Below are 27,177 nucleotides of genomic sequence, written 5' to 3'. Positions count from 1 at the left end.
AATGTTCCTCTAAACTGCATGTGATTGCTAGCAGCAATCTGAAGACAGTCTATCTTTGCCCAGGCCCTGGCTCTTTCCTTTGCTGCATACCACCCACAGGAAATTGAATAGGAGCAGTTTCCTGTACCCCGAGGCATACAATCTAAGCTTGTAAATAAAGCAAGAGAAGGTTAATAGTGACTTGCCCAAGATCAGGAGCAGCAATGGGATTGAACTCTGGCTTCCTTATTTCTCAGCCTATTGCACTAACCATTAGGCTACTCCACCACTTCTGCCAAACAGTAATGGTTCTTTGCAAATCTTTATTTCTGCTTTTTCCACATTATTCTCCACCGATTCCTCCTGTTTACTTAGGTCTTCTAATCCTGGATCTTTTCACCAACATATCTGAAAAATTCTTATCACCTTGCTTTACTGCTTTTACCATTTTCCCTCCACTTCGGCCTTTGCTGTCCTGACTTCCATCCCAGCTTGTCTCAACTTTTCCAAAAATGATGAAAAAGCCAGAGGGCTCTTATGGCATTGTAACAGTAGGAAAATCAGACAGACCAGACATGCCTTATGGTCCTTATCTCATATCATGGCCTACATCTCAATGGAAATGTGCCAAGAACCTTGTTGCTTATTTGAAGAAAAAAACAAAACCCCAAAGGAGTAGAATAGTTCTGCTCACCCTGGAAAGAATTATTAATGGGCCCTACTTTAAGAAAAATAACAGTTTCAAAAAGGTTTTCATTCCGTACTTCTATGAACTCATTGTTACATATTGAAATCTCCATGTGGTAACAGTACATCAAAGTATCAAAAGTCAGTAAATTATTTTTCTATAAATTAGTCTTTCAAAAAGGTTTTTTTTTCTTTAAATTCTGAATGCCAGATCTCTGGCTGACTACACTAGAATGACTCTGTATCTGGCTAGATGACATCTGTAAAAACAATTTTAAGGAAAACACCACTAATACAGCCCCCCTGGAGAAGTTCATGAAACAAGATCTAAACTACTACATAACACTGCCTTTCCACAGCTGTCTTTGACAAGTGTGTGTCAACGCGCCTCCTGGCAGGGAGACTAGAGCTGGATCAGAGACTACAAGAGCCTATACCGCAACAGTAAGAAATCAAAATGCAGTAAAATACTGAAGTACCCATGCAGTTTAGCTTCTATAAAGCAAATGACATAATGGAGAGGTTTGCAAGACAGCTCAAATGCTAGGCCACCATGTCTTTGAAATTGATTTTTGTCATTTGACAGATGGTAGAAATACAGTGCCTTAAGAAGACTTCACACCCTTGTACATTTTTCATATTTTACTGCTTAACAGTACAAGTTGAAATGCATTAGAGCAGGACTTTGTTTCAATGATCTACTCCTCACACTCAATGTAAAAGAACAAATATAGAAATAATCAGAATGTAATTAAGAATAAAAAAAGTATTGATTACATAAGTATTGACTTTGGGCCCCTTTTACAAAGCAGTGGTAACAAGTATCGGCTTAGCAAATGCTATGCAACCCATAGGAATTGAATGAGCTGCATCGCATTTGCCACACAGGAATTGCTACCATGGTTTGTAAAAGGGACCCTTTATTTATAATTTGGTAGGAGGGAGTTAGCAATGTAGGCTACTGTTAAAATGGGTTATTTTACCACAACTTGTACTATTTTATTTTTTCCCCACCCTGTGGTTTGAATGTCTCCCTGGACTAGACGCATTAAACAGGGTTGGTAAGACCATGTGGGTCTGCTGTGGCCTGATTTTTGGCTGAATCCAAAAGAGCGACTAATGCTCAAATAAGTTTGCATGTAGATGATTTGAGCGGAAGTTCATCGTAATCCTCATCTGATCTCGTTAATGAATCGCTGTGAAAGCTACTCTCACACATGCGCAGAGCTGGGCAGGGGAAGCCCAAACAGTTGAGAAGCAGGGAAAACCCCAAAGCAGCCTACTGCCACTCAGCTGTTCAGGGTAGGAAACCTTTTTTTTTTTTTTTAAATGAACACGTTTTGCATATTACCCACTGTGACAAGGAGAGTCCTGTTATGCTGGAAGAAACCCTGCAGTGCTCTAAAACTATCCCTAAACCTGCTACTAGAAGAAGGCAGATTAGGGAAACTGCCCTGCAGAATTTATCCCCAGTGAAAGGCAGCCCAAAAGTGACCCGATTATACTTGCTTCGTTCTAGTGTAGGGAATGCTAAAGGCAAAGAACTACAAGTACCAGCATGCACCAGGCCGGTGATAGCTAAACCCACAAAGAGATTAGCTCCTGCCATCAGATGTGCTGGGTACAGGGCTAGTCAGCAGGGAAGCTATCCAGGCTCATTAGTAAAGCACCAGAGAACCACAGGTGTTTCTAGAGACAATTAGCACACGTCTAGAGAAAAGGGTGTGGTCTCTAGGCCAGAGAAGCAGTCAACCTTCAGTCTGCCTGAACCCTTGGAAAGAGGCAGACCAGTGCAATCCAGGGGCCAGAAGCCAACATTTCCCACAGGAAACAGGGAGAAAATCTCAGGTCTGAATCTTGTCAGTATTCTTCTGAAGGTAACACTGTTTTGGATATAGAAATGCCTGAAGAAATGTATGCAAGTGATTATGAAATGGAACCTGTAGAATCCTGTTTGCCTGAAGCCATGCTTTTTGAGTAAAAAGCTTGGGGAAATCATATGCTGTTTCTGGGAAGGTGGAATTGCCTCACCAACCCTAATAATAGAAGGGTGTAGAATTCCTGCTTCTGATTAAGGTGAACAGAAGAGTTGGAATAATTGTGTCCTGAAATTGCACAAACACAGAAGTACTGTAAAAGAACTGGGCTTAGCAGTCCTAGCTGATTCCAGGACTCTAATACTGAAAGTTTGGTCTTTTGTTTTTGTAATAAGGACTGGTAGTGCAAGCACATGTTTGGGTGAAAATTGCCAGATTGTGAACTGTACAACTGTGGAGCCTAGTTGGGCTAACAAGCTGTTTAGTCACCAGAGCAAGTTTGTATTTTGGTTTTCTTCACCAAAGTATAAGCCAGAAAATAAAGACATAATAATTCACACTAAACACCTTTGCTGGACCTTTTTTATTTGATGCAGACACCCCTCTACCCTCCATGCCTCATTCAACCACTCGGCTAAGGCTTGGATGACCCAGGTCAGGACTCTGGCTAATCCAGTCCAGGTCTTACCCGGTCACACCATTCACAATATCTGTCTCCAATTTAAAAAAAAGTCATGCCAGCCCCCCTCCTGACCACAGCTGTCACAACCCTCTCCCATGACAACTGTGGGACCTGAATCCTCCCCCGATGATGGCTGCCCCGCGAGATAGGAGGAATGCCCATTCCCTCCACCCCCTGCAGCAGAGAAAATGTCAGGAAAAATGTCCACTCTCTCCTGCCAGGTGTACCCCCCTCCCCCCTGGCAGCAGCCAAAAAATGGCAGAATCATCTCCTCCCCCCCAAAAAAAGGAGGGATGCCCATTCCCCTCCTGCCACCAGATGTTCCCCCTACCTTTGACAGAATTTGAGAGAAGGAGGGATGCTCAGTCCTTCCTACTCTGAAGTCTGCTAGTCCAAAATGGCGAGCCTCCCCCTCTCTGGAGCATATGATGCATGGGGAAAGGCCTTTGGCCCTGCTTGGCTTAGATACCTAAGGTCCTGCCCAAGGGGAGGGGCCTTAGGTGTCTGAACCAATCAGGCCTTAGGCTCCTAACTCTGTATCCCAGGATACAGGTCCACACAGATCTTTTATCTGCCATCATTTACTGTTACTATGTTTTTACTAAATACACATTCACAAAGTTATTTTGTTAAAATTTGATTTTTGGCAGCTGATAAAGCACAAATAAACATTAAACCTAGAAAAACGAAGGCAAATAAAGACCATGTGGCCTATTCCAGTCTGTCCATCCATAGTAGGGCTATACCGAATACAGGAAGTCCCCAGGTTAAGAATGGGTTACGTTTTTTAAACCGTTCTTAAGTTGAATTTGTATGTAAATCAGATCATGTAAAAAAAGATATCCTCTTCTACCTCAATACGGCCCGTGAGATATTTGTATGTCTCAATCATATCTCCCCTCTCTCTATGCTCCTCGAGTGAGTATAGCTGCAACTTACCCAGCCGTTCCTCATACAGGAGATCCTTGAGTCCTGAGACCATCCTGGTGGCCATTCGCTGAACCGACTCCATTCTCTGCACATCTTTTTGATAATGCGCCTTAAAACCGCACTGTTGACAAATTCATCTCCTAAACAGAAGCCTCACCACCTACAAAGTTATATTTTCCCCCTGTCAATTTCTGTGAAATATGTTGTCCCCTCACTTTCTGTATTGTTGCAACTCGCAGACTGTCCAGCATTATTCCTTGAGTTGCACCCATGAGACCTAAATTACATAGTTAAGATTAATTTTTCCTTTCAACTACTTCTAATTTAAATAAGTTGTACTTTCACTACTTGCATCCTGTAATTTGCGAACTGTCCAGTTTTATTCTGTAATTCGCTTATCCATTAATTCGCTTTATTCTGTAATCCTCCTTATAGTTATTTAAATTCAAATATAATAATCTAGGGCTCTTCTGTGCTAAATCCTTCTGAAATAAACACTATTTCTGATTTTATTAAATGTATTCAGCCAAAAGAAGAGAAGACAATTTTAATAAGCTTTTGGAGAGAAATTATAATGAAAATCATCCTATGGATGTCCAAGTGATCTAATCATTGCAGTTAACATACACTAATAAATGACAACTCAGACCTTGTGATCTATTGTTTAAAATAAAAACAAAATTCAAATTTTATTTGCTATTACTTGATAAACCACAGTTTTAAATTTGTAACTTTAATATTTGAATCTCAAGTGACAGAAAATCTGAACACAATATATACACAATCTCCATTTAAAAATTCTCTGCAGCCTCAGGCCCCCTCTAGTGTCTGATTAGGATGCTTCCGATGTGAAGACAATGCTTTATATTTAAAACATGCTGGCATTAAATATTTCTTCATCCAATGAAAAAATGAACATTAACTCTAGATGCACATGAAATAACACATCTAATCAGAAAATATGCAGCCATAATACATAATCACAAATTATGCTGGGTATATGTAACATTTTCTTTTCATTATATTCATTGTCAATTTAATGACTGAGGGCTAAGCTGTTTTAAAACAGCAGTACCAGGCAAACTAACTTATCAACTTCCTAAGTTCTGGTTATATTACTTAGCATTTAGAGTTAGCCTGTTCTATACTGTGCAGACATTTTCTTTTATATGCTCACTTTTCTGGAATAAAAGATAACTTTTGTAGCTTTATCTTGCCCAAAGTGCTCAGGCTGTCTTCATAATTTTTATGCAGCAGTGAAATGACTGCTTAGAGTTCTGATAGGTATCAGCACTGAAGCACTTCTATTAACATTCATGATGGTGGGACATTTGAAAACATTAAAAATATGACTCTTTAGCATTTCAAACTATTCCCAAATATTTTCTGCTAATGATTTAGTTACCATAAATAAAAACCTGTAAGAACAGATTCTTTAACACATTACTGCTTGCTTTCCTTTAAGAATATGTTCTTAGTCAGGTCTTGATGCCAGCAAAATACAAGCAAAAAAGGAATTAGCTCAAATACTTTCTATTGCCAAATGGTCTGTTATAAAATCTACATTTATAGTACTGGCCAATGAACCATATTCCCCAAGGTCTTTCACTTATATTTTTATAACTCAATAAGGATTTTTTGTTAAAATAAAAAGTGGTATAATGGGAATACAAGCCAATGATTTTACTGTAAACTGACACATACCCTCTTTAATTTATAGAAAGGCATGTAGACGGAGCAGAAAATAAACACTGGAGTTAAACAAATCAGAAATCTTTGGCAGAGGCTTTCTACCATTTTCCTAATGGTTTGTCCCAAGTCTGAGACAATTTTATGCTAATAACCTAACTCAAAATACTGCTTATTGTGTTGTTCCACTATTTTAATTGCTAAAAAGATCAAGTAAAATTAAATAAAGGGGTCAAAATTTACTTAGAATATTAATACTTACAAAGATTTCACAAGATAATGTCAAAGCAATGCACATCCTACAACAGTAGAAACCAAAGTAATTCAGCTGCTTTTCCATGTCATAAAGTCTTGCAAGAAGTTACCAACTGTCCTACTTGCTCTTGCAACTTCTGAGATACCAATAAGGCAAGAAAGCTATACAAAATACAGCACTATAGTCCCCAATAGCTGAAATCTGCCCACAAACATTTTGGCTTCTTTCTTAATATATTCACAAAACACAGCATACAATATTCAGGCTCCACATTTAAAATGTCATAGCTAGAAATAATTACATTCATTTCTGCAGCATAACTTTTATACAAAAACATCTTTGTAGTTTAAAGGTAAAGCATAATTGAATAATAAATTATCCTATGTACATAAAACTTCTGGGTGAGGAAAAATAAGAGGTAGAAAATAAATAATAACCCCCCCCCCAGCAAAACCAATTTAATTCAGTTAGTTGTTTAAAATAATGCTGCATTAGAGCATTAATCTTTGTAACTGTGTTCAAATACTAGTCCTAGAGATGCTTAGAGATTTGACGTATGGACTATTAATTACTGCTTCTTTTGGCCATTGCTTCTCTAATTTGACGGTCCAGTTCACTTATTATCCGATCTTCATGGGTATACACTCCTGTCCTTAAAAGAGTATCCCTCTCTTCTATCAGGCGTGTGAGGTAATCATCCAGATCGTCGTTTAGGAGCCTTGCACAAGGGCTCTCTTTTGTCCCAGATGTAAGCTCTCTTGAATCCTGGGATTTTTTTCCTTCTTCTTGCTGCTTCAGCCTAATGATAAAGCCCCACCCCCATAAAACACCAATGATTATTAACTAACATTTAATCTATCATCATATTATTAACAGGCTTGAAAAAGAAAGATTATAGATTTGTAAAGAAATTATCATAAGTTTAAAAAGATTTGGGGGCCATTGATGATTTATTCTAATGATCAGACATCTTAAACACCTTAGTATTAGATAAGATATAGGGGTGGGTGGGATTATGAATGATAATAATTGTTAATTGTTAATTATTAATATGGGTGGATGGGACGGGATTCTTTTATATTTATATATTTGGAGGAATATAAATAAGATTGTCAAGTGATTAGTTAAAAATCTTTCTGATTGATTATTATACACTTGTTGTAATATTTGAAAATGAATAAAGATTTATAAAAAAAAAAAAAGATTTGTAAACATTTATTTTCACGACAAACAGTTTCTAAAAACTTTTCTCTCCCATATACTGTAAGGGCAAAGGAGGGATCTAATGCACAGTGCTGGTTCGGTCCTGATTTAGTCATCCCCTGAATAACTATTACAATAAAACATTTCTATAGTGTGTATGTTAGCTATATGAGGCATTATACAAAGAGCAATGGAAGACAATTCTCAGAATCATTCCTGTAAGTATAACAGTTTTATTGATTCCCTCATTCTGAAAAGATGCTCCGGGGCAGTGGTAAGGCAGTAACTGAAGCAGTGCATGTACTTTTATATTTTCAAAAAGTACCCAAAGAAAAATAAATCTTCAAATTGTCTGACCAGATTTTACTTAGGTGACTTTCAAAGTAAAACTAGATGTGAAATTTCCAGAAAAAAAACCCCATTTTATGAGGCAAAAAAACCCCTTTTAAGTGCTTCTTTAACATGAACCTCCAATAGTGCACAAATTCACATGTTTTACAACTGCTCTGCAGTAGCACAACTCCACCTCAACACTGCCCAAATTATGCCCAAAGAATGCCTATATGTAGACTATATAGAAGTAGGTGCAATCTTACAGTGCACTTATTATTTATATATGCATACCCATACAAAAGTTTATAACAGCCCTGTAAATCATGCTTTATACATAGAAAACATTTTATAAAATTACCCCCATAATAGATCATCTCTAATCCTTGAAGCTTACAATCTATTCAAGACATGATTAACAAGATATACAATTTAAAATACACACACAGTAAAACATGACGATTGGGCAATGTCTGATTTAGTTTTCTCATTCTACAACTTGCCTGAGAGAGGAAATTTGGCTTACCTAATAATTTCCTTTCCTTGAGTTCTGCCAGACCAGTTCATACAAATGCAGTGTTCTCCCCAGAAATTTTTTCCAGCTGGGTAGCACGAAAAAGTAGCCGGGTGGGGCGGGATGGGGAAATTTGGTGGTGGGGAAAATGAAAAGTCCTTTTACTAAGGCTTGTTAGCCATTTTAACACACGCTAAATGCTAATGTGTCCATTATAGTTTATGGATGCATTAGCATTTAGTGTGCGCTAAAACAGCTAGCAAGCCTTAGTAAAAAGATCACTAAATGTGCACTATTTTTTAATTGTTATTAATTATTTTCCAGTGCTCAATATGACTTTCCTTTTTAAGGTTTAACACTAAGGCAGTGTTCCAGTAGCATTTAAGCCGCCATTGAAAAAAAGTAATGCAGATCCTCTTATTCCGAATAAATACTGGCCAGTATCAAACCTTCCATTCCTTTCAAAACTACCATACTTGAGAGTGATATTCAACCAACTTCAAACTCATGTTGAATCAGTTAATACTTTGCATCCCCGGCAATCTGTGTTTTAAGACACAGCACAGAGACAGTAGTCTGCCTTAGGGCTCCTTATACAAAGCTGCGATAGCAATTCTGCCACAGCAAATGCACTGAAGCCCATAGGAATTGAATGGACTTTGGTGCATTTGCCATGGGAGAATTGCTACTGTGGCTTTGTAAAATGGACCCTTACTGAGTGAACTCCATACTAGTCGCCTAGAGACCAATGTTTCTCAACTTCTTCAAGCCAAGTACCCCCCTAAGTCTAACAAATACCAACTGAATACCTCAGTCCAAGCTCCGTCCCTGACCCCACTCCCATTATAATAGTACTAATTATAATGCAATTTCTTCCATTCATTTTTCATGTACATAAAACCCTACTGTACAACCATTAAAATACTCCTCCCCAATGTCAAAATTATAAAACTCCTATTAATACAAAAATAATAATAATGCAGAATACATTTATAAGTCCAACTTTAAAAGCCAGGATAAGCCACCCCCAAACAATCTAGAAAAGTGTTTCTCTACAGCACTGCAACTGCATCAATAACCCCAGGACTACCATACTAGGAAAACAATACCTTCCTTGAATAAGTCAAAGGATACTAAGGAGAAAACATGTTCAGTAACTCAGGAATGAGAATTCTATATACAAAGGAAACAACTACTTTCAGAATGGGCTACAACATAGTTTCTGTTAGCTTCTTGATTTTGTGAGAACCAAGAAAACCTTTAATTGCCATAGCTTCTGGACTGGTTTGGCAGGATGCAAAGAAAGGTTATTAACAGATAAGTCTTAATTTCCCCTTCCTGGTCATCCATACCAGGCCAGACCAGACACACTAAGTGGAATGTACTCAAACTCTACCTAGGCCAATGTGTCAAACCTTCAGACCTGCATGCCAACAGTAAGGCAGAAGAAGCAAAATAGAGGCAAGTGCACTACCCCACCAGTATCTTTTGGAAGACAGAGTAACTCTAGCTAAGAGGAGTCTAGTGCACTGAGTGGGCAGGCTGGTTCTCTAGGACTTACTAACTCTAGTTGGTGTGGTCCTCTGGGAATCAATAACTTAAAGAGCGGTGAGCATGGACAGACTGACCATTTGGGCAACCCGGAAATGCCTGAGGGCCCAGAGTAGTAAGGAGCTCACAACTTCTGTGCCATGTGATCCAACATCTTCCCATCTGCTTCTTCCCTATACTCTTCCACTGCCATGTCCACCTTATGCTGCTTTACTTCTATAAATCAACAGCACCAGTAACAGCAATGAAAACATGCATGGGGCTGCGTTCTCTATGCGTGACCCTGCCAGTGATGCTGGTTTTGCCCCTCCTACATCACTTCCTGCTTTTGGAGGAGCGGAATCGGAAGAGAAGCCAGGGACAGGACACACAGAGACCACATTCCTTAGTGAGTTATTTTCTTTGCTGCTGCTGATTCCCATGAAACAGCAGCAGAGATTAAGGTAGTGGTGTTCAGCAACCGAAGATGCTGGGGTGGGATGGATAAAGGAGAGATATCGTAACTTTAAATTACCAGAAATTTAAAGACATTATGGAAACTGAAGACAGTTTTTGTTTCTACTGAGATTTCTGTTTGTTCAGTTATTGGTTGTCCATAGGTCAATATTGAAATGGCCTGGGGAAATCAACTGCTTATTTCTAGGATAAACAGAATAAAATGTGTTTTACTGCTTGCAATCTAGTTAGATACTTGAGACCTGGGTTGTCCACTGTTGGAAACAGGATGTTGGGTTTGATGGGCCTTCAGTCATAAGAACATAAGAATTGCCGCTGCTGGGTCAGACCAGTGATCCATCATGCCCAGCAGTCCGCTCACACGGCGGCCCCCAGATCAAAGACCAGTGCTCTAAATGAGTCCAGCCTCACCTGCGTATGTTCCAATTTAGCAGGAACTTGTCCAACTTTGTCTTGAATCCATGGAGGGTGTTTTCTACCACTCTCTGGGTGAAGAACTTCCTTGCGTTTGTACGGAATTTATCCCCTTTCAACTTTAAGAGTGCCCTCTCGTTCTCCCTATCTTGGAGAGGGTGAACAATCTGTCTTTATCTACTAAGTCTATTCCCTTCAGTATTTTGAATGTTTTGATCATGTCCCCTCTCAGTCTCCTGTTTTCAAGGGAGAAGAGGACCAGTTTCTCCAATCTCTCACTGTACGGCAACTCCTCCAGCCCCTTAACCATTTTAGTCGCTCTTCTCTGGACCCTTTCTAGTACCGTGTCCTTCATGTATGGCGACCAGTGCTGGACACAGTACTCCAGGTGAAGGCGCACCATGGCCCGGTACAGCGGCATGATAACCTTCTCCAATCTGTTTGTGATCCCCCTTCTTTATCATTCCTAGCATTCTGTTCACCCTTTTCGCCGCCACACGAACGGCTTCATCGACTTGTTGATCAGAACTCCCAGGTCCCTTTCCTGGGAGGTCTCTCCAAGTACTTCCCCGGGCATCCTGTATTCATGCCTGAGATTTTTGTTACCGACATGCATCACTTTACACTTATCCACGTTGAACCTCATCTACCATGTCAATGCCCATTCCTTGTGCCTGATTATGTCACGTTGCAGATTTTCGCAATCCCCATGTGTCTTCACTACTCTGAATAACTTTGTATCGTCCGCAAATTTAATCACCTCACTCATCGTACCAATGTCCAGATCGTTTATAAAGATGTTGAAGAGAACAGGTCCAAGCACCGAGCCCTGCGGCACTCCACTGGTGACGCTCTTCCAGTCCGAGTATTGTCCATTTATCCCCCACTCTCTGCTTCCTATGCTCCAGCCAGTTTTTAATCCATGTGAGTATTTCACCCTCGATTCCAAGTCTCACAATTTTCTGAAGTAGTCATTCATGTGGAACCTTGTCAAATGCCTTCTGAAAATCCAGATATACAATGTCGACCGGGTCACCCTTATCTATCTGCCTGTTTACTCCCTTGAAGAAGTGCAGCAAGTTCGTCAAATAAGATCTGCCTTTCCTGAAACCATGCTGGCTGGTCCTCATCAGACCATGTCCGTCAAGGTGATCAATGATGCGGTCCTTTATCAGCGCCTCTACCATCTTTTCCCGTACCGAGGTCAGACTCACCGGTCTGTAGTTTCCCGGATATCCCCTCAAACTTTTTTTGAAGATCGGCGTAACATTTGCCACCTTTCCAGTCTTCCGGAATCTTTCCCGATTTTGACTGACAGTTTAAGCAGTTCAGCTATAGTCCCTTTCAGTTCCTTGATGACCCTCGGATGGATGCCATCCTGTCCCGGGGATTTAGCATTCTTAAGCCTACTGATCTGCCTGCATACCTCTTCTAGACTGACTGTCAACCCTGTCAGTTTCCCATCTTCGTTTCCAGCATATAGCCTAATGGGTTCTGGTATGCTGTGTATATCCTTTTCAGTAAATACAGACACAAAAAATGTGTTCAGTTTGTCGGCGATTGTTTTGTCCCAATATGGCCATTTTTTATGTTCTTAAGCTGATTATTGCAATACTGTATACTCCTCTTTTGTCTCTCCCTAAACTCCTCCCCAGGAACTCCATTCATCGGGTAAATCTGTCTTTATCTTTCTCCTTTATTGCCAACTCCTGACTCCATTCCTTCCACTTTGCTGCACTGTATGCCTGGAACAAACTGCCTGACTTGGTATGTCAGGCTCCATCTCTGGCAGTATTCAAAACCATGCTAAAAACCCACTTTTTTGAAGCTGCTTTTAAGTCCTAACTCCAATCCACTTGTATAGCACTCATATCTGTTCATCATTCCCTGTATAAGTCCCACCCTTTCTGCCTTATCATTCCATCTGTAATTCCCTACCTGAGCAGCATGTATAGATTCACCCTTTTTATCCTGTTTGGCTGTCACAATTAGATTGTAAGTTCTTTTGAGCAGGGACGGTCTCTTCTGTTTAATATACAGCACTGCATACATCTGGTAAGAGCTATAGAAATAAGTAGTAGCAGCAGCTGTAAGGATACAGTGCTAAAGAAAAAAACCTGCACAAAACACTGCAACATGCTTGATTTATTGAGCATCAAGATGAGAAAGCGTCCCCATTGTTACATCTGTTACACTGGTTACCAATTAAGGCACATATTGTGTTTAAAATCTGTGTAATAATTCATAAGATATATGGTACTGCTCTAGGATAGATGCAAGATCTTGTGCATCTTTCAGCACGCAATGCTACAATGGAGTCTAGAGAATATGTAAAAAAAAATGTAAAACTCCCAAAAAACTGTAAGAAAAAGGTTCATTTTGCAGGTTTTGATTATCAGGGAAGTAAATGGTGGAATTCGTTGTCTTTGGAAAATAGATGTCAGAAAAATTATTTAAGGTTTCATACCAAACAGAAAACATTCCTATTTAAGAACTTTCTCCTTCCAGATACAGTCAAACTTCGGTTTGCGAGTAACGTGGTTTTGCAAGACAAGCAAAACATTTGCTAAATTTGTGACTCGCAAAACGAGCAGTCAAATACCTACTGAACACTTCTTCCCGCTAGGTGTGTGTTCCTGTTGCGAGGTGACAGGATCTGAGGAAGGTACTGGTTAGCGCGCAAGTGAGTGCGCCTTCCTCCAGAGATAGGTTGGTGCATGCGTTCGCTCGAAGTGGGGCCATTTCTGTGCAGCTCATGCGCCTGGTTAGAGCTCCTGTATTATGCATGTTTGGAGCTCCGGGATGCAAGGTCAGCGTGTGCATACAGGTCCAGCCAGTGCTGGTGGTGTTTACGTTCCTGCAGGTAATGGGGTGTGCACTAGGACGCTGCGAAGCTGTGAGGCCCTCCTCCACCACCACTGTTATAGAACACTGCCTGCGGGTTAGACACTTCTGCTCCACACAACAATGCCATCCCGGCTTCTGAAGTACCAAGCCCAGTTCCAGAAGCAACGGCGGCTGCTAAGACAGGAGTAGAAGTACCGGGGAGCCACTCAGGCTACGGTTCTTCTCCTTTTCCTCCTCCTCTGGCAGATCGGCAACTTTCTCCTTTTTTTTTATACATCAATTTTTGGGTAGGACAGATACGGAACTGTTGTGAGAGGGGTATGTTTAGAAAATTGCTTAAGAACACAGTTATTTGTTGATTTACGTAATACTGAAGCCGCCCTCTGATCGGCTGAGGTAGAGATTGGAGAATGGGAACTGTGGCTATGCTACTGAGGAACACGTCAAAAAAGCAGGGTGAACTTTTGTTGATCAGCCTGTTGAAGCGAAGGGTCTATAGTTGGAAGGGGTATCTATTGGGCCTTTATGATCTTTCAATATTGGGGTGATTATGATTTCCCCTTGGTCTTGACCTTCCGTGAGTGTGGTTTGAATCCATTGCATGAGGCTAGTTCTAAATTTGGGGGAGGCATTTGTTAGCAGATATGAGGGACAGTTGTTCAGGTCGCATGATGCTTGGCTGTATTTTTTGTAGTCGGTTCATATCAGACCAATGTACCGCTGGAAAGTTGGTCCAGGACCTGTCTGCTGCTATGAAAATGTGGGTCCATAAATGAAAAGGTGGGATGGAGGGCACAAGAAGATAGGATACAGAAGAGATAATCGGAAAGGGAATAGAGAGAGAGAGAGAGAGAGAGGAACAATTTGGCATAGCAAGAAAGGTTGGTGCTGGGAGTGGAGGGGTATAGCATCACCTCGCTGCTTTATGTGCCACCCCCTGATATGTTCTCCTCCTTCAAATATTCCCTGGCAGTCCTACCCCTGTTCGTGCCAACTGTATCTTCCTTCTGTCATCACTTCCTAGTCCTGTGAACAGAAGTGACATCAGCGGGAGGGATGAGGCTGGCATGAGGAACAATTGCCGCTACCAAGTACATGCGCAGGGCACTTCTCCCCCCCCACCCCACCACCACATGCTGGATGGAAGGGAGCAGCAGAGGGAAGATGCTGGATGGAAGATGATGAGAAAGAGAAGCATATATGCTGTGGGGACGGGGAATGCTACATGGAGAGATGGAAGGCAACAGGAGGGTGAGGGTGGAGGGCAAGAGAAGATGCCAGGGTGGATAGGGAAGAAAATGTTTTGGGGTTTTTTTTTGTTATGTATGTTTGGTTGTAATCCACCTTGTTTAAAGGTGTAATATAAATAATAAACTATAAATGCTAGATGGAAGGGGAGTAGAGAGATACTGAATGAAAGGGGGGTTGGAGAAGTTGGAAGGTGGGTTAGAGAGGGGGAGATGCTGAATGGATGGAGGCATTTGATGATATCAGGGGCTAGGTGGAGAGAAGAGATGCTGAATGTAAAAGTAGAAGAGAAAGGGAGATGCTGAATGGAAGGAAAAAGAGGGGGTATGCTGGATGCATAGGCAGTGGAATGGGATGGCCACAGGGGACCATGGCCCCATCAATATTTTGCTCAGCACGGTATCAACAAGTAGAGAGTTTGCAGAGATTGGAGAGAGAGAGAGGGAGAGAGATTGGAGAGGGAGAGGGAGAGAGAGAGAGCGATTGGAGAGAGAGAAGAAGAGCAACTGGAGAGGGAGGGAGAGAGAGCGATTGGAGAGAGAGAAGAAGAGCAACTGGAGAGGGAGAGAGAGAAAGAGAGAGAGAGCGATTGGGGAGAGAGAGATTGAGAGATTGTGGTTAGGGAAAGAGATATAAAGCTGTAGAGGGAAATTAAAGACTGGATAGTAGAAATGGATAAAATCTTGACAAAGAGCCAGAAAAATGGGTGCAGTGGAAGAAGTGAAGAAGGAGGAAAGAGGAAAATGACAAATGGATAGGAAACCCTGCTGAGAGCAATGGCGTACTAAGGAGGGTGCGGTCTACCCTGGTTGCACGCCCCAACGGTGTGCACAGCCAGGCCACCGGGTCCGGAACCACCCTCCCTGCCACTGCTGCTTTCCTGAACCAGCAGCAATGGCAGTAAACTTTAAATTGAGTCATCGCGGGAACTTTCTGCACCTACCCTTGGCTGCTGGTCCACCCACCTCAGACATCACTTCCTTGTTTCGGAGCAGAGCTGGCAGCTATAGAGAGGTACAGCAAGGTCCCACAATGACGACGTTTAACTTTGCAGCAGTCCACATTCCATATTCCCCCAACCCCCGTGGGATCCATCGCTGCAGATTTTTCATCTTTTGGGCAGCCGGCAGTGTGAGTGAACACAAGCTGCCTTTGGCGGCCCAGAAGCTTTCTCTCTGTTACTGCTTCCTATTGCATGTTCCCTCATAGGCGGGAAGAAGCTGAGGAAAAACTTATAGGCCGCCGAAGATAGCGTGTTCATTCACGCTGCCTGAAGGATGAAAGAGTGGCTGCCTTACCAGATGCTGTGGAGGGGAAGAACGCAAGAGGGTCTGGTCGCTGGGGGATTGCGGGGTATGGGTGCATTAGAAAAATGTTGGACCGAGGGAATGGAGAAGGAAAAAAAAGATGCCAGACCTCTGGGGCAGGGAAGGGAAAGGGACGGCAAATGCCAGCCTATGGTAGGCAATAGGAGGAGGACGAGGAGATACTAGACCACACAAAGGGAGAAAAGGAAGGAGAGAGATGGACAACAAAGGTAGGAAAAATTATTTTATTTTCAACCTGATTGAAATATGTTGGTTTTGAGAATTTATATCTACTGTCTATGCATTTGTTTCAATTTCTTTAGTGTTGTACTACATGCATGCAGAGTCAGGCATATAGGGTTTTGGTTTGTGTACTCGTAAATTTGGGTGGACCATGATACAGGCAGTCACACTGAAACACAGCCCGTGTCAGGTCTTTTTGGGTATAATGTGCATGTTTCAGTTTCAATAAATGTGTTATGTCGACATCATTGTAGCTAAACATTGTGTTTTTAGTCATTTCTGCATCTTTTGTTTCTCAAACATTTTGCATTATTTACCGTATTTTTCACTCCATAAGACGCACCTGACCATAAGACGCACCCTAGATTTAGAGGAGGAAAACAAGAAAAAAAACCATTCTGAACACAGGCTCTGCACCCAGCCCCCCTCACTGCCTGCCAGGCTCTGCACCCAACCCCACACTCCTTGCCAGGCTCTGCAGCATGTCCCCCCTCCCTGCCATGCTCTGCACCCAACCCCATACTCCTTGCCAGACTTTGCACCCTGCCTACCACAGTAGCTTTTCAACCCCCCACCCCGTCGTACCTTTTAAAAACACCCTTATAGCCTGGTGGTTCAGCGTGTATCGGCATGGGCAGGAAGCAGCGCGGGCCCAGGCAGCAGCGCAGAAAGCAGACTCCTGCCCGTGCCGATACATGCTGGACTACCAGGCTATAAGAGTGTTTTAAAAGGTACGATGGGGCAGGCATGTTTTTAAAAGGTAGGACGAGGCGGGGGGGTGTTTTAAAAAGGTATGGGGTAAAAATTTGTATCTTCGTTGCATAAGATGCACCGATATTTCCACCCACTTTTGGGTGGGAAAAAAGTGCATCTTATGGAGCAAAAAATACGGTACATAACTGTGCTGTCCAGATCATATAGTCTGTGGTTTAAAGCAAAAGGGTATATGCTATCTTTATTTCTTTTTCCAAAGTATTCATTTTTCATCTGACATCAAGTGCACAATATTACATCATTAAAATTTATACATATCACTTGAATTTCTTTCTATTATCTTAAATACATAAATTTTTTCCCTCCCCACTCACTCTTCCCACAATAATTTTAATCATAAATTTCATATAAATATTACATTCTAATCTAATAATGAAACCTTAAATAGAGATTTATACCACCCCCCCTCCATATTATAAATGTACTTTCAATGGAAAATGGTGTCTAATCATTGCAATAAGTTGTCATTGGCCCCCAGATCCAATTGTTCTTTCCATTTTGTAAATATGGCACAATGAATTCCACCAGAAAGTATAGTTAAGTCTGCTATAATTCCTCCAATTCCTGGTGATATGTTGTATGGCGACTCCTGTCATAATCAATAAAAGTTTATTATTGTTTGATAAAATTTGACTTTTTGTTCTCATTGACGTACCAAACAGAATTGTATCATATGTTAATGCTACATGGTTTTCTAGTAAACAATTAATTTGAGACCAAATTGATTTCCAAAAGGCCACGATACAGGGACAGTAGAATATTAAATGATCCAGAGTCCCTGCTTCCAGATTACAATGCCAGCATCTATTAGACTGCTTAGAAAAAGAAAAATATGTTTTACTTGTTTAATTCATTCCGGATTTCCTCTAGTTCTTGCCGCTCTGTTTTCACCACTTCTTTCTCCTCTGCTGCCAGGTAACGCAGCCTCATGTGTTCCAGCTCTTGCTGCTGCTTTTTCAAGCGAGCCATAGCATTCTCTTGTTCACGCTACAAAAAATATACATCATCAAATCAGCCACTACCAAAACATACATATTCAAAATTATCAAGTTTAATTCAGGGTCTCTATTAATAAATTAGTAATAAAAATGTTAAGATATTGTCCTTGATCCATAAAGCTGTTTATGGGACTCTTTCCCTTTTTTAGCTCAGTACTAAGCGCTTATAGTTGTTTACAGTCAGCCGATAAGATTTTTGCTAAGTGTTCCATCTTTTAAAATGATTAGCTTGGAAGATATTGGATCAAAGATTTTTTATATAGATGGTGCTAAAGTATAGAATGGACTCCCTGATGAGTTGTGCAATCTAGCACAAATGCTGTAGGACACACACAATAGTCTCCACCGTCTGCTCGTACTCCAGTCTGGACAGCAATCTGATCAACCAATCATATCAGATATGGATGAACCAGGACCCCCTTTTTGCAGCGATATGCAGCTACCATCGCTATCACTTTGGTAAAAGTATGGAGGGCCATTGCCAACCTGAAGGTAGAGCCGCAAACTGAAAATGCTATTGAACGTGAAATTTCAGATATTTCTGGTGTCCAGGGAAGATAAGAATATTGTATATACTCGAATATAAGTCGAGACCCCAATTTATCCCCCCAACAAGGAGAAAAATGGTTGACTCTAATATAAGACGGGGGCTTAATATTCAAGTGCCATGCCCTGCCTGGTTCTGCACTCAGCCCCAATCCCTGCTAAGTTCTGCACCCAGCCCCCTTCCCTCCCTGGCTGTGAACCAAGCCCCCCTCTCTGCCAAGCTCTGAACACTATCTCACCTTCCTTCCCTTTACCCTCTTCCCCCCTAAAAAGAGCCAACCTCATCAGAGCCATCCTCATCAGTGATGTCACAACGGTTAGATTGTCCCGATCGTCTTTGCAGGCTGCTGAAATGAGATAAATGGATGCGCAGGAGGTCAGGGGGTCACGCAGGCCTTCCAGGAAGGGGGCTGTAGTCCTTCGGGGGTGGTGGCACAGGCCTTCAGGCAGGACAGGCAGGCCTTCAGGGGGAGTGGTGCAGGCCTTTGGGTGGTGGGGGGACAGACCTTCAGGGGAGGGGTTCAAAGAGACATGCATATGCCGGACTTTGGGGAGAAGAAATAATGGGTTTAAAAACAGAGGAGAGGGGGGATAGAGATGGTGGACAATAGGATTTAGGGAGGGAAGGAACAGAAAGGGAGAGAAGTTGGATACAAGTGATGGTGTGGATGGGGGGATAGAGATACTGGATAGGAGGGTAGTTGGGTAAAGAAAAGGAGAGATGGTGGACCCTGGGGTGGTGGGGAAGGAGGGAGAGATGCTGGATGAAAGGGTAGTTGAGACAAGGTGGATCTGCAGATACAGACGAAAAAAAGGAAAGATGCCAGACCTCCGGAGGAGGGAAGGGAAACGGAAGGGGAGGACAGAGATAGAAGATGGATGGTTAGCATGGAGAAAGAAGGAGACCCTAGCAAGCAAGTTATCAGAAGACAACAAGAGCCTGGGACCAACAAGATTTGAATAATGACCAGACAACAAAAGGTAGAAAAAATAATTTTATTTTCTGTTTTGTGATTACAATATGTCAGATTTGAAACGTGTATCCTGCCAGAGCTGGTGTTAGACCGCAAACGTGAGCTAGGATTTAACAGAGAGAGGAAAAGTCTTTTTTGTTTATTTTGTTTACACCTCAGCACCAGTGTGGTTAGGAGAAAAAAGGGGGGGGAAGAGGCTATAAAATAAACTCACCAGGATGTTTGAAAAAAACACCCAATTGAGCAGGAAAATCAAATCGAATAATCAATTCAATAGGCTGAATCTCATTGAAATTTTTTTTCCTGAATCGGGGAGCACTAGTTTCTAGGCACCAGGGCCATCCAAGAAACAAACTTTAAGTGAAAGAAATAAGGAAGCAGAACAGATCAGAAAGATTTCTGCATGGTTCGCTTGTGGAAATGAAAACTGCAGGGGGCTTTTTGTTCCTCATTCAAGCTAAAGGAGCAGAAGAGAAAAGTGTGTTGGGTTTCTGCAATACCTGGTTCACGTGATCCCCTCCCCCCACACAAGAGAAAATTGGCAGGAGAAATGCCCACTTGCTCCTGCCAACTGAGCCCTCCCTCCTGAACCAGCCCCTACCCTACCCCCTCTTCCCGGGAAAAAAAAGGCAGGAGAGATGCCCACTCCCTTCTGCCACCGGATGCTCCCCTGACCCCCCCTATTCCCCAATCCCCCCTTTGGTAGATGTTGGGAGCTGGAGGGAAGCATGGCCCCTCTAGCTCTGAAGTCTGCCCGTCAAAAATGCCAGGCCTTCTCCTCCCTGGTGCTCTGTATCCCATGTGATGCACAAGGAAGGGCCTAACGTCTGAGCAAATCGGGACCTTAGGCTCTCCTTGTCTTCACATGGGATACAGAGGGAGGAGCCTAAGGGGGGAAGGTAGGGATGGTTCGGAGGGGCCTCCATTGGAAGGAGGGAGTGGGCATCCCTCCTGCCAATTTTCTCTCATGTGGGGGGGGGGGGATTCCTGGTACCACATTCAAAATATTTGTCCCATAAGAAAAAAATGAAAAAAAAGTTTCCCAATGCCAATGATGGCCCTTTCTGATATCATTGGGGGATATCAGAAAGGGCCATCATTGGCATTGGAGAAACTTTTTTTTCATTTTTTCTTATGGGACAAATATTTTGCGTGTGCTATTGAAAAAAACCCAGGCAGACCTGTTTTTTTCCTAAAACTAAAACCCCTATTCTTTTTCGCATAGCCAAGTGATGTTAGTGCATCAATCATTTGGCTACTTTGCATGGGGTTTTAGTTAATTTTCATGGCGATAGAGGGGGGAAACACTCGGTGAGCCTTTTTGTGAATTGGGTCAGTAAAAGTGATCGTCTCTAAAGCTGTGAAAACAGGTTTAGCAACGATCACTGACTTTAGTGCATCTAGTAATAAGTACCCTACTTCCTCATAGAGAAAGATAAGTTAGTTTCCTGTAGCAGTTAATTCTTATGAACAACAGGATACAATTTGTCAAATACCCCCCACTTCCCCTTGGAGTTGTCTACTGTATAAACATTGTCAAATACTTCACCAGCAATGAATGGTGAAACTGCACCTGTACTAGAAATGGTATTCAATACTGATGAGTCGGAGAAACTGAATCAAACCTCTGAGCAGGTGGGCACAACTTAGTTGTCCACATTACCTGCAGGGAACCCTCTGGGACATCCCACTACTCCGTCAGCATCATGGTGATGTCTGGATGAGGGGGGGGAGAAAAGGTAGACTGTGGTTTAGCACTACTCATAACCGTTCACTGAAAAGCAGCAGTCTGAGGAGAATCCAAGTGCAAAGACTCCTGATACGAAGACCACTGCTGGGATCCAGCATCCTTCAAGAACGAGAAATCTTTGCGTGGGAGTAAGAACATCGAATACGACCTCCTGTCATTCCAATATTCCTTCTGCCAGACTTCAGGTTCGAGAGAGTGTGCGGCCCTGGGAAGATTAACATCCTGAGAAGGAAGCAAAACCTTTTGAGCTATAGAAGTGGAGCCAGTTGGGCCCTGATAGCCCATATACGTACGTTTCAAACATTAGCCAAACAAAAGCAGGAGTAAAGTCAGGTGGGGATGGACAAGCTGTAACACCTGGCTCCCCCTTCCTCCACATGCTCCCTGACGATCCTGCACACCGTCGCTATCCAATGGCTCAAGAGAAAGGGACCAAACAACACAACAGTTCAAGTTAAATTTTCTGTGAGAGTTTAGCCCAAACTTCAGATTGGAGGGGTGTAAGAGAATATACACCCTTCCAATCTGAAGTCAAGAGAACCATATGACTCGGAGGCCCTAGAATAGCCAGAGGGGAGGGGGGGTTGTTAAAAAATTGTTATATTCGCTACACCTACATTTCTACCCACTTTTTCGTGGGGGTGGGGAGTGTGTCTTATGGAGCGAAAAATACAGTAGATCACAAATACCTAAATGGCTTAAGGATAGTATTTTGTTACATCCATTACAGGGTGCATGGAAATGGCTAGTTCAAGCATTGGGAGGAAACCCTGCCATGATGGGCCTGCTACCAATAAGGGGAAATGTTATGTTTATACTCGGGCAGGAGAATGAGGTGTTTTATAACATGGAAGAGAGAAGGCATTGAGAGGTTCCACTAAAATGCTGCATACTAGAACCAAGTAGATGAATAAATCTAATACTGTTCTCTTATTTAAGCAGCTGGTGTCATAATGCTGCAGTTGTCCAGATTTTGATATGTCTGAATAACTAGAACTGAAAATTCAGCATTCATGCTGTGGCTCTCTTTAGGATATGCCGTGATATCTGAGGTTTATCTTTTTATATAGCGGATTCTCAAACCTGATTGGCTGGGGTTTGAGATAGGTAGTTTCCTTAGGGAAGAAGATGACATTGAAAAATTGAGACGATAAAGTACATTGGTCACAAATTTGAATTTTGATGAAAAAGTACATTTATATTATATTGGTATTATACTTATATTATATATACATTTAAAGTATATTGGTCACAATTTTTAAATTTGAGATTAGAAATTTATTGGGCCAGAACTGCCTCTGGAGAAGGTGGGGTAATTTCTCTAGGTCAAATTCTAAAACTTTGGGAAGGTGGAAGACATTTGCTCTCAGCAACAGTCCTTTTTACACTAAATTTTTTTTGAATGAGCAGTTGCCATGCTTTGTTTATAATGAGCCCTTTGTCTCTTGTGAAGTTATTAAGATATCTTGCTATTTCTATTGCCTCTAATTCTTCTCACTATACATAAAGACAAACTGCAGACCTCACAGGATACCCTGAAGAAAGCCATAGCATGATAACTGAAATGTCTGTTCCACCTAGATGTGGCAAGACTTGGACTAGTGTTGCCCAATTCAGGAAAAAAAATTTTGTTTCGATTTTCCTGCCCAATTGGGTGGTTTTTTTTTTGGTTTTTTTTTCAAACATCCTGGTGGGTTTATTTTATAGCCTCTTCACCCCCTTTGCCTTCTCCTAACCACACTGGTGCTGTGGTGTAAACAAAATAAACAAACAAAAAAGACTTTTCCTCTCTCTGTTAAATCCTAGCTCACGTTTGCGGTCTAACACCAGCTCTGGCAGGATACACGTTTCAAATCTGACATATTGTAATCACAAAATGGAAAATAAAATTAGTTTTTCTACCTTTTGTTGTCTGGTCATTATTCAAATCTTGTTGGTCCCAGGCTCTGGTTGTCTTCTGTTAACTTGCTTGCCAGGGTCTTCTTCTTTCTCTGTGCTAACCATCCATCTGCCATCTCTGTCCTCCCCTCCCATTTCCCTTCCCTCCCCCGGAGGTCTGGCATCTTTCTTTTTTTTTTTGCCTCCATTCACAAATCCACCTTTTCTTAACTACCCTTTCACCCAGCATATCTCCCTTTCTTTTCCCAACTACCCTCCTATCCAGTTACTTTATCCCCCCCTCCACACCATCCCTTGCGTTCAACTTCTCTCTCTTTTTGTTCCTTCCCTCCCTAAATCCCATTGTCTCCTCTATTTTTAGACCCATTACTTCTTCCCCCCCAAAGTCCAGCATATGCACATCTCTTTGAACCCCTCCTTCCCTCCCTCCCTTCGTGTACTTCTACACTAGGGCCCCCCTCCCCTGAAGGTCTGTTCCTCCCTTAAGGCCTGTCCTCCCTTAAGGCCTGTCCCCCCTGAAGGCCTATGCCACCATCCCTGCATGTCCCCCCTAAAGACCTGTCCCCCCCCCTTAAAAGTCTGCACCCCCCTTGAAGGCCTATGCCACCATCCCTGGCCTGTCCCCCACTTGAAGGCTTGTCCCCCCTTTAAAGGCCTGCCTGTCTTCCTGAAGATCTGTGCCACCATCCCTGGCCTGCCCCCTCTTTGAAAGCCTTTCCCCCCTCTTACAGGTCTATTCCCCCTGGCCTCCCCGCACCGTTTACCTTATAGTTTCAGCCTGCAGCGAAGATCACGGTTACAGCATCTTTGCAAAGTGCTTTAAGCTGTTTCCTCTGCTGCAGTCCCGCCTCTTCCTCAGAGGATCTCAGTGGAGGAAACAGCCTTGAAGCAGTTTGCAAAGACGCTGTAGCCGCGATCTTCGCTGCAGGCTGAAACTATAAGGTAAACAGTGTGGGGAGGCCAGGGGGAACACGGAGGCCTTCCCGGGGGAGGGGGGTGCAGTCCTTCGGGGAGGCCAGGGGGAAGCCAACAGCAGCACTTCCTGACTGACCCTCCCTCCTTGCCCTCTAAAGCAGGTACGGCAGCAGCTGGTCAGCACGAGCAGCGCTGCCGCTCCTACTTTAGGGGGCGAGGGTCTGAATCGGGAAGCCGATTTTTTTTGTTTTGTTTTGAATCGATTCACCCAAAGTGAATCGGTGAATTGATTCGAATCGGGCAGCACTAACCTGGACAACTGCATTAATCAAACCTAATGCTCCTTAAAGCTTCCATAAACAGACGCATGCTGAATCCATATGTCCCAATAATCTCAGTAAATATCATACTGATATCTGTTGATTTAGCATCTTTTCTGATGAGAGACTTGTCTGAGCTGTATCTAGCTGAACCTCTATGAATTCCAATATGGGTGAGATAGTGTTAAGTGCAGCCACACTATCAAGCAGTGATGACTACTAGGTGCAGTACTGATCCATGCACTAGCTCTTATAGCACATGTCAAACTCTGGTCTGCGGGATGTTCAAAATTGGCCCGCCAGACATTTAAAACTTTATAGTAAATCTGGCTCGCCGGCACAAATCGCTACCGCCGCTGCTCTTCATTTGCATCTGCCTTCACCTGGTCTGCTCTTCAAAGCAGCCTGCTGAGGATCGCCGGCCAGCTGCAGCGAACCTTGCAGGTCGCTCTCCAGCTCGGTAGCATGTTCCCTCTGACGGGATCGCATCCCTCCTCTGACATACGAGATCGCGTCGGAGGGAACGTGCTACCGAGCTGGAGAGCGGCCTGCGAGGTTCGCTACAGCTGGCCGGCGATCCTCAGCAGGCTGCTTTGAAGAGGAGACCAGGTGAAGGCAGATGCGAATGAAGAGCAGCGGTTCGTGCCAGTGGGCCAGAAGAGACCAGGAAGCCGGGATGGAGGGAAGGTAGGAACGGCAGGCCTATTCTGAAGGTGAGACCGGGAAGAAAGGGGGGGGAGAAACATACAGGCCTTCGGGGACAGGGATGGGTTCGGGTGTAGAATTACCTGGAGAGAAGAAGGGGTCCAGATGTGCATATGCCGGACTGAGTGGAGGGTGAGGTGGGGAAGAAATAAAACAGAGGAGAGGGAGAGAGGGAAGGAACAGAAAGAGAAAAGTTGGACACAAGGGATGTTGTGGAGGGAGGCTAGAGCTACTGGATAGGAGGATAGTTGGGAGGAGAGATGGTGGACCCTGGGGTTGTGGGGAAGCAGGGAGAGATGCTGGATGAAAGGGTAGTTGAGAAAAGGACAGATGGTGGATCTGGGGATGGTGGGGTCCATTGCTGCAGCTGCGGATGTGGACATGAAAAAAGGAAAGATGCCAGACCTCTGGGGGAGGGAAGGGAAACGGAAGGGGAGGACAGAGATGGAAGATGGATAGAGAAAGAAGAAAACGACAAATGGGCAGGAGACCCTGGCAAGCAAGTTATCAGAAGACAATCGGAGCCTGGGACCAACAAAAGGTAGAACAAAGAATTTTATTTTCTGTTTTGTGATAACAATATTTATTTTGTTTACACCACAGAGCTGGTGTGGGGTTGGAGATGTTGTAACTCTATACTTCTACTAAGACTAAGCCTTAGTCACTTAGGGGCCCTTTTATTAAGGTGCACATTTAGCACGCGTTAAATCGGTTAGCGTACCTTAATTAAATGACCCCTAATTATCTTAATAAAAATTTCTGCCCGTGGCATAGCCTTTTTTTCAGATTTCGGCCCCTTATGTGATTGAGTTTGACACCCCTGTCTTATAGTCAGCCACTCCTCCACTCCATGCCCCATCACACCCATAATCCATCCCTACTTGTGTTGAGCAGCTAACTGTAGTAGCCATTAGCATGTGGTACAGCCCATGCTAACACCTTAACACAGTTCAGTAAAGAGACCCATATTATAGCCAGCTAGCCTACCTTTCTTAAACATGCTGTGAACTTCTTAAGGACCAAACTGTCAGAAAACAGTCTATGCAAAATTGAATAACTCAATTTTGAAGGAAAAAAGACCAGATTGAGCTGCTAATGAAAAACAGATGCAGACAATTTAAACTGTTAAAAAATTATTTTTAAATACACCAAAAAACCCGATAAACATGACTATAAGGGAACAATTGAGAAGCGACCCAAATGCAGAAACCATAAGCACTGTGCATTAAGAAAGCTTTTAATTAAAACAAGAAAATAAAAGGAAAACAGATGGAGAATAAACTGAAGTGGCCCCATGGGAGAGATGTAAAGTGAAGCTAAATGTTTTTTTTCTAAAAGGCCTAGGAAAGAGCTTTCCCTTGTTTCTGCTTATGATGCTACCCATTTGAGAGGGCATTCCAATCTGTGGTCTTCTTGAAAAATATGTAAGAAATTGGTCCAAATGAATCTAAAATAGTCTGCAAGTTTTTGTTTTTTATAAGGTTTGTTTTATTTTTAATCAACATTTCCTGAAAAATTTCAAGTGATCCTTGTGACTTGGATTAGCCACTGTCTGAGACAAGGATGTGAAGCTTGAAGGACCTTTGCTCTGACTCAGTTAAGAACATCTTATGCTTAGTGTACCTAGACTTCAGTAAAGCTTTTGACAGCGTCCCACACCACAGACTGTTAAACAAGATGAAATCGATGGGGTTAGGAGAGACTCTAACGGCATGGGTCAATGATTGGCTGAGTGGCAGACTTCAGAGGGTGATGGTTAACGGTACTTTCTCTGAGACATCGGAGGTGACCAGCGGGGTGCCGCAGGGCTCGGTCTTGGGTCCGTTCCTCTTCAACATATTCATAGGAGATCTGACTCAAGGGCTTCAAGGTAAAGTAACATTATTCGCCGACGCCGCCAAACTATGTAATATGGTAAGCGAGAGCAATTTACAAGATAGTATGGCGCAGGACCTGCATACATTGGAATGCTGGTCCTCAACCTGGCAGCTGGGCTTCAATGCTGGTAAGTGTAAGGTCATGCACCTAGGTAGCAGAAACCCGTGCAGAACTTATACCTTGAACGGGGAGACCTTGACCAGGACTTCAGCGGAACAAGATTTAGGAGTAATCATTAGTGCAGACATGAAATCTGCCAATCAGG

General features: G+C 42.8%; 1 protein-coding gene across 1 annotated transcript in view; it reads right to left on the bottom strand.

The window, feature by feature from the left end:
* Positions 1 to 4,753: 4,753 nt before the first annotated feature.
* CEP120 (centrosomal protein 120) overlaps positions 4,754 to 27,177 on the bottom strand; it is a 247,075-nt gene continuing 224,651 nt past the window's right edge. Inside the window, exons 19-20 of the mRNA XM_033929005.1 lie at positions 17,769 to 17,914; positions 4,754 to 6,839 (exon numbers count right to left, since the gene is read on the bottom strand). Coding sequence (XP_033784896.1) covers positions 6,605 to 6,839; positions 17,769 to 17,914 — 381 coding nt within the window. The 3' untranslated portion in view covers positions 4,754 to 6,604. The remainder of the gene's footprint in view (positions 6,840 to 17,768; positions 17,915 to 27,177) is intronic.

The sequence above is a fragment of the Geotrypetes seraphini genome, chromosome 1 (assembly GCF_902459505.1).
Source record: "Geotrypetes seraphini chromosome 1, aGeoSer1.1, whole genome shotgun sequence".
Taxonomy (NCBI): Eukaryota; Metazoa; Chordata; class Amphibia; order Gymnophiona; family Dermophiidae; genus Geotrypetes; species Geotrypetes seraphini.
This window is presented reverse-complemented; position numbering and strand designations above follow the sequence as displayed.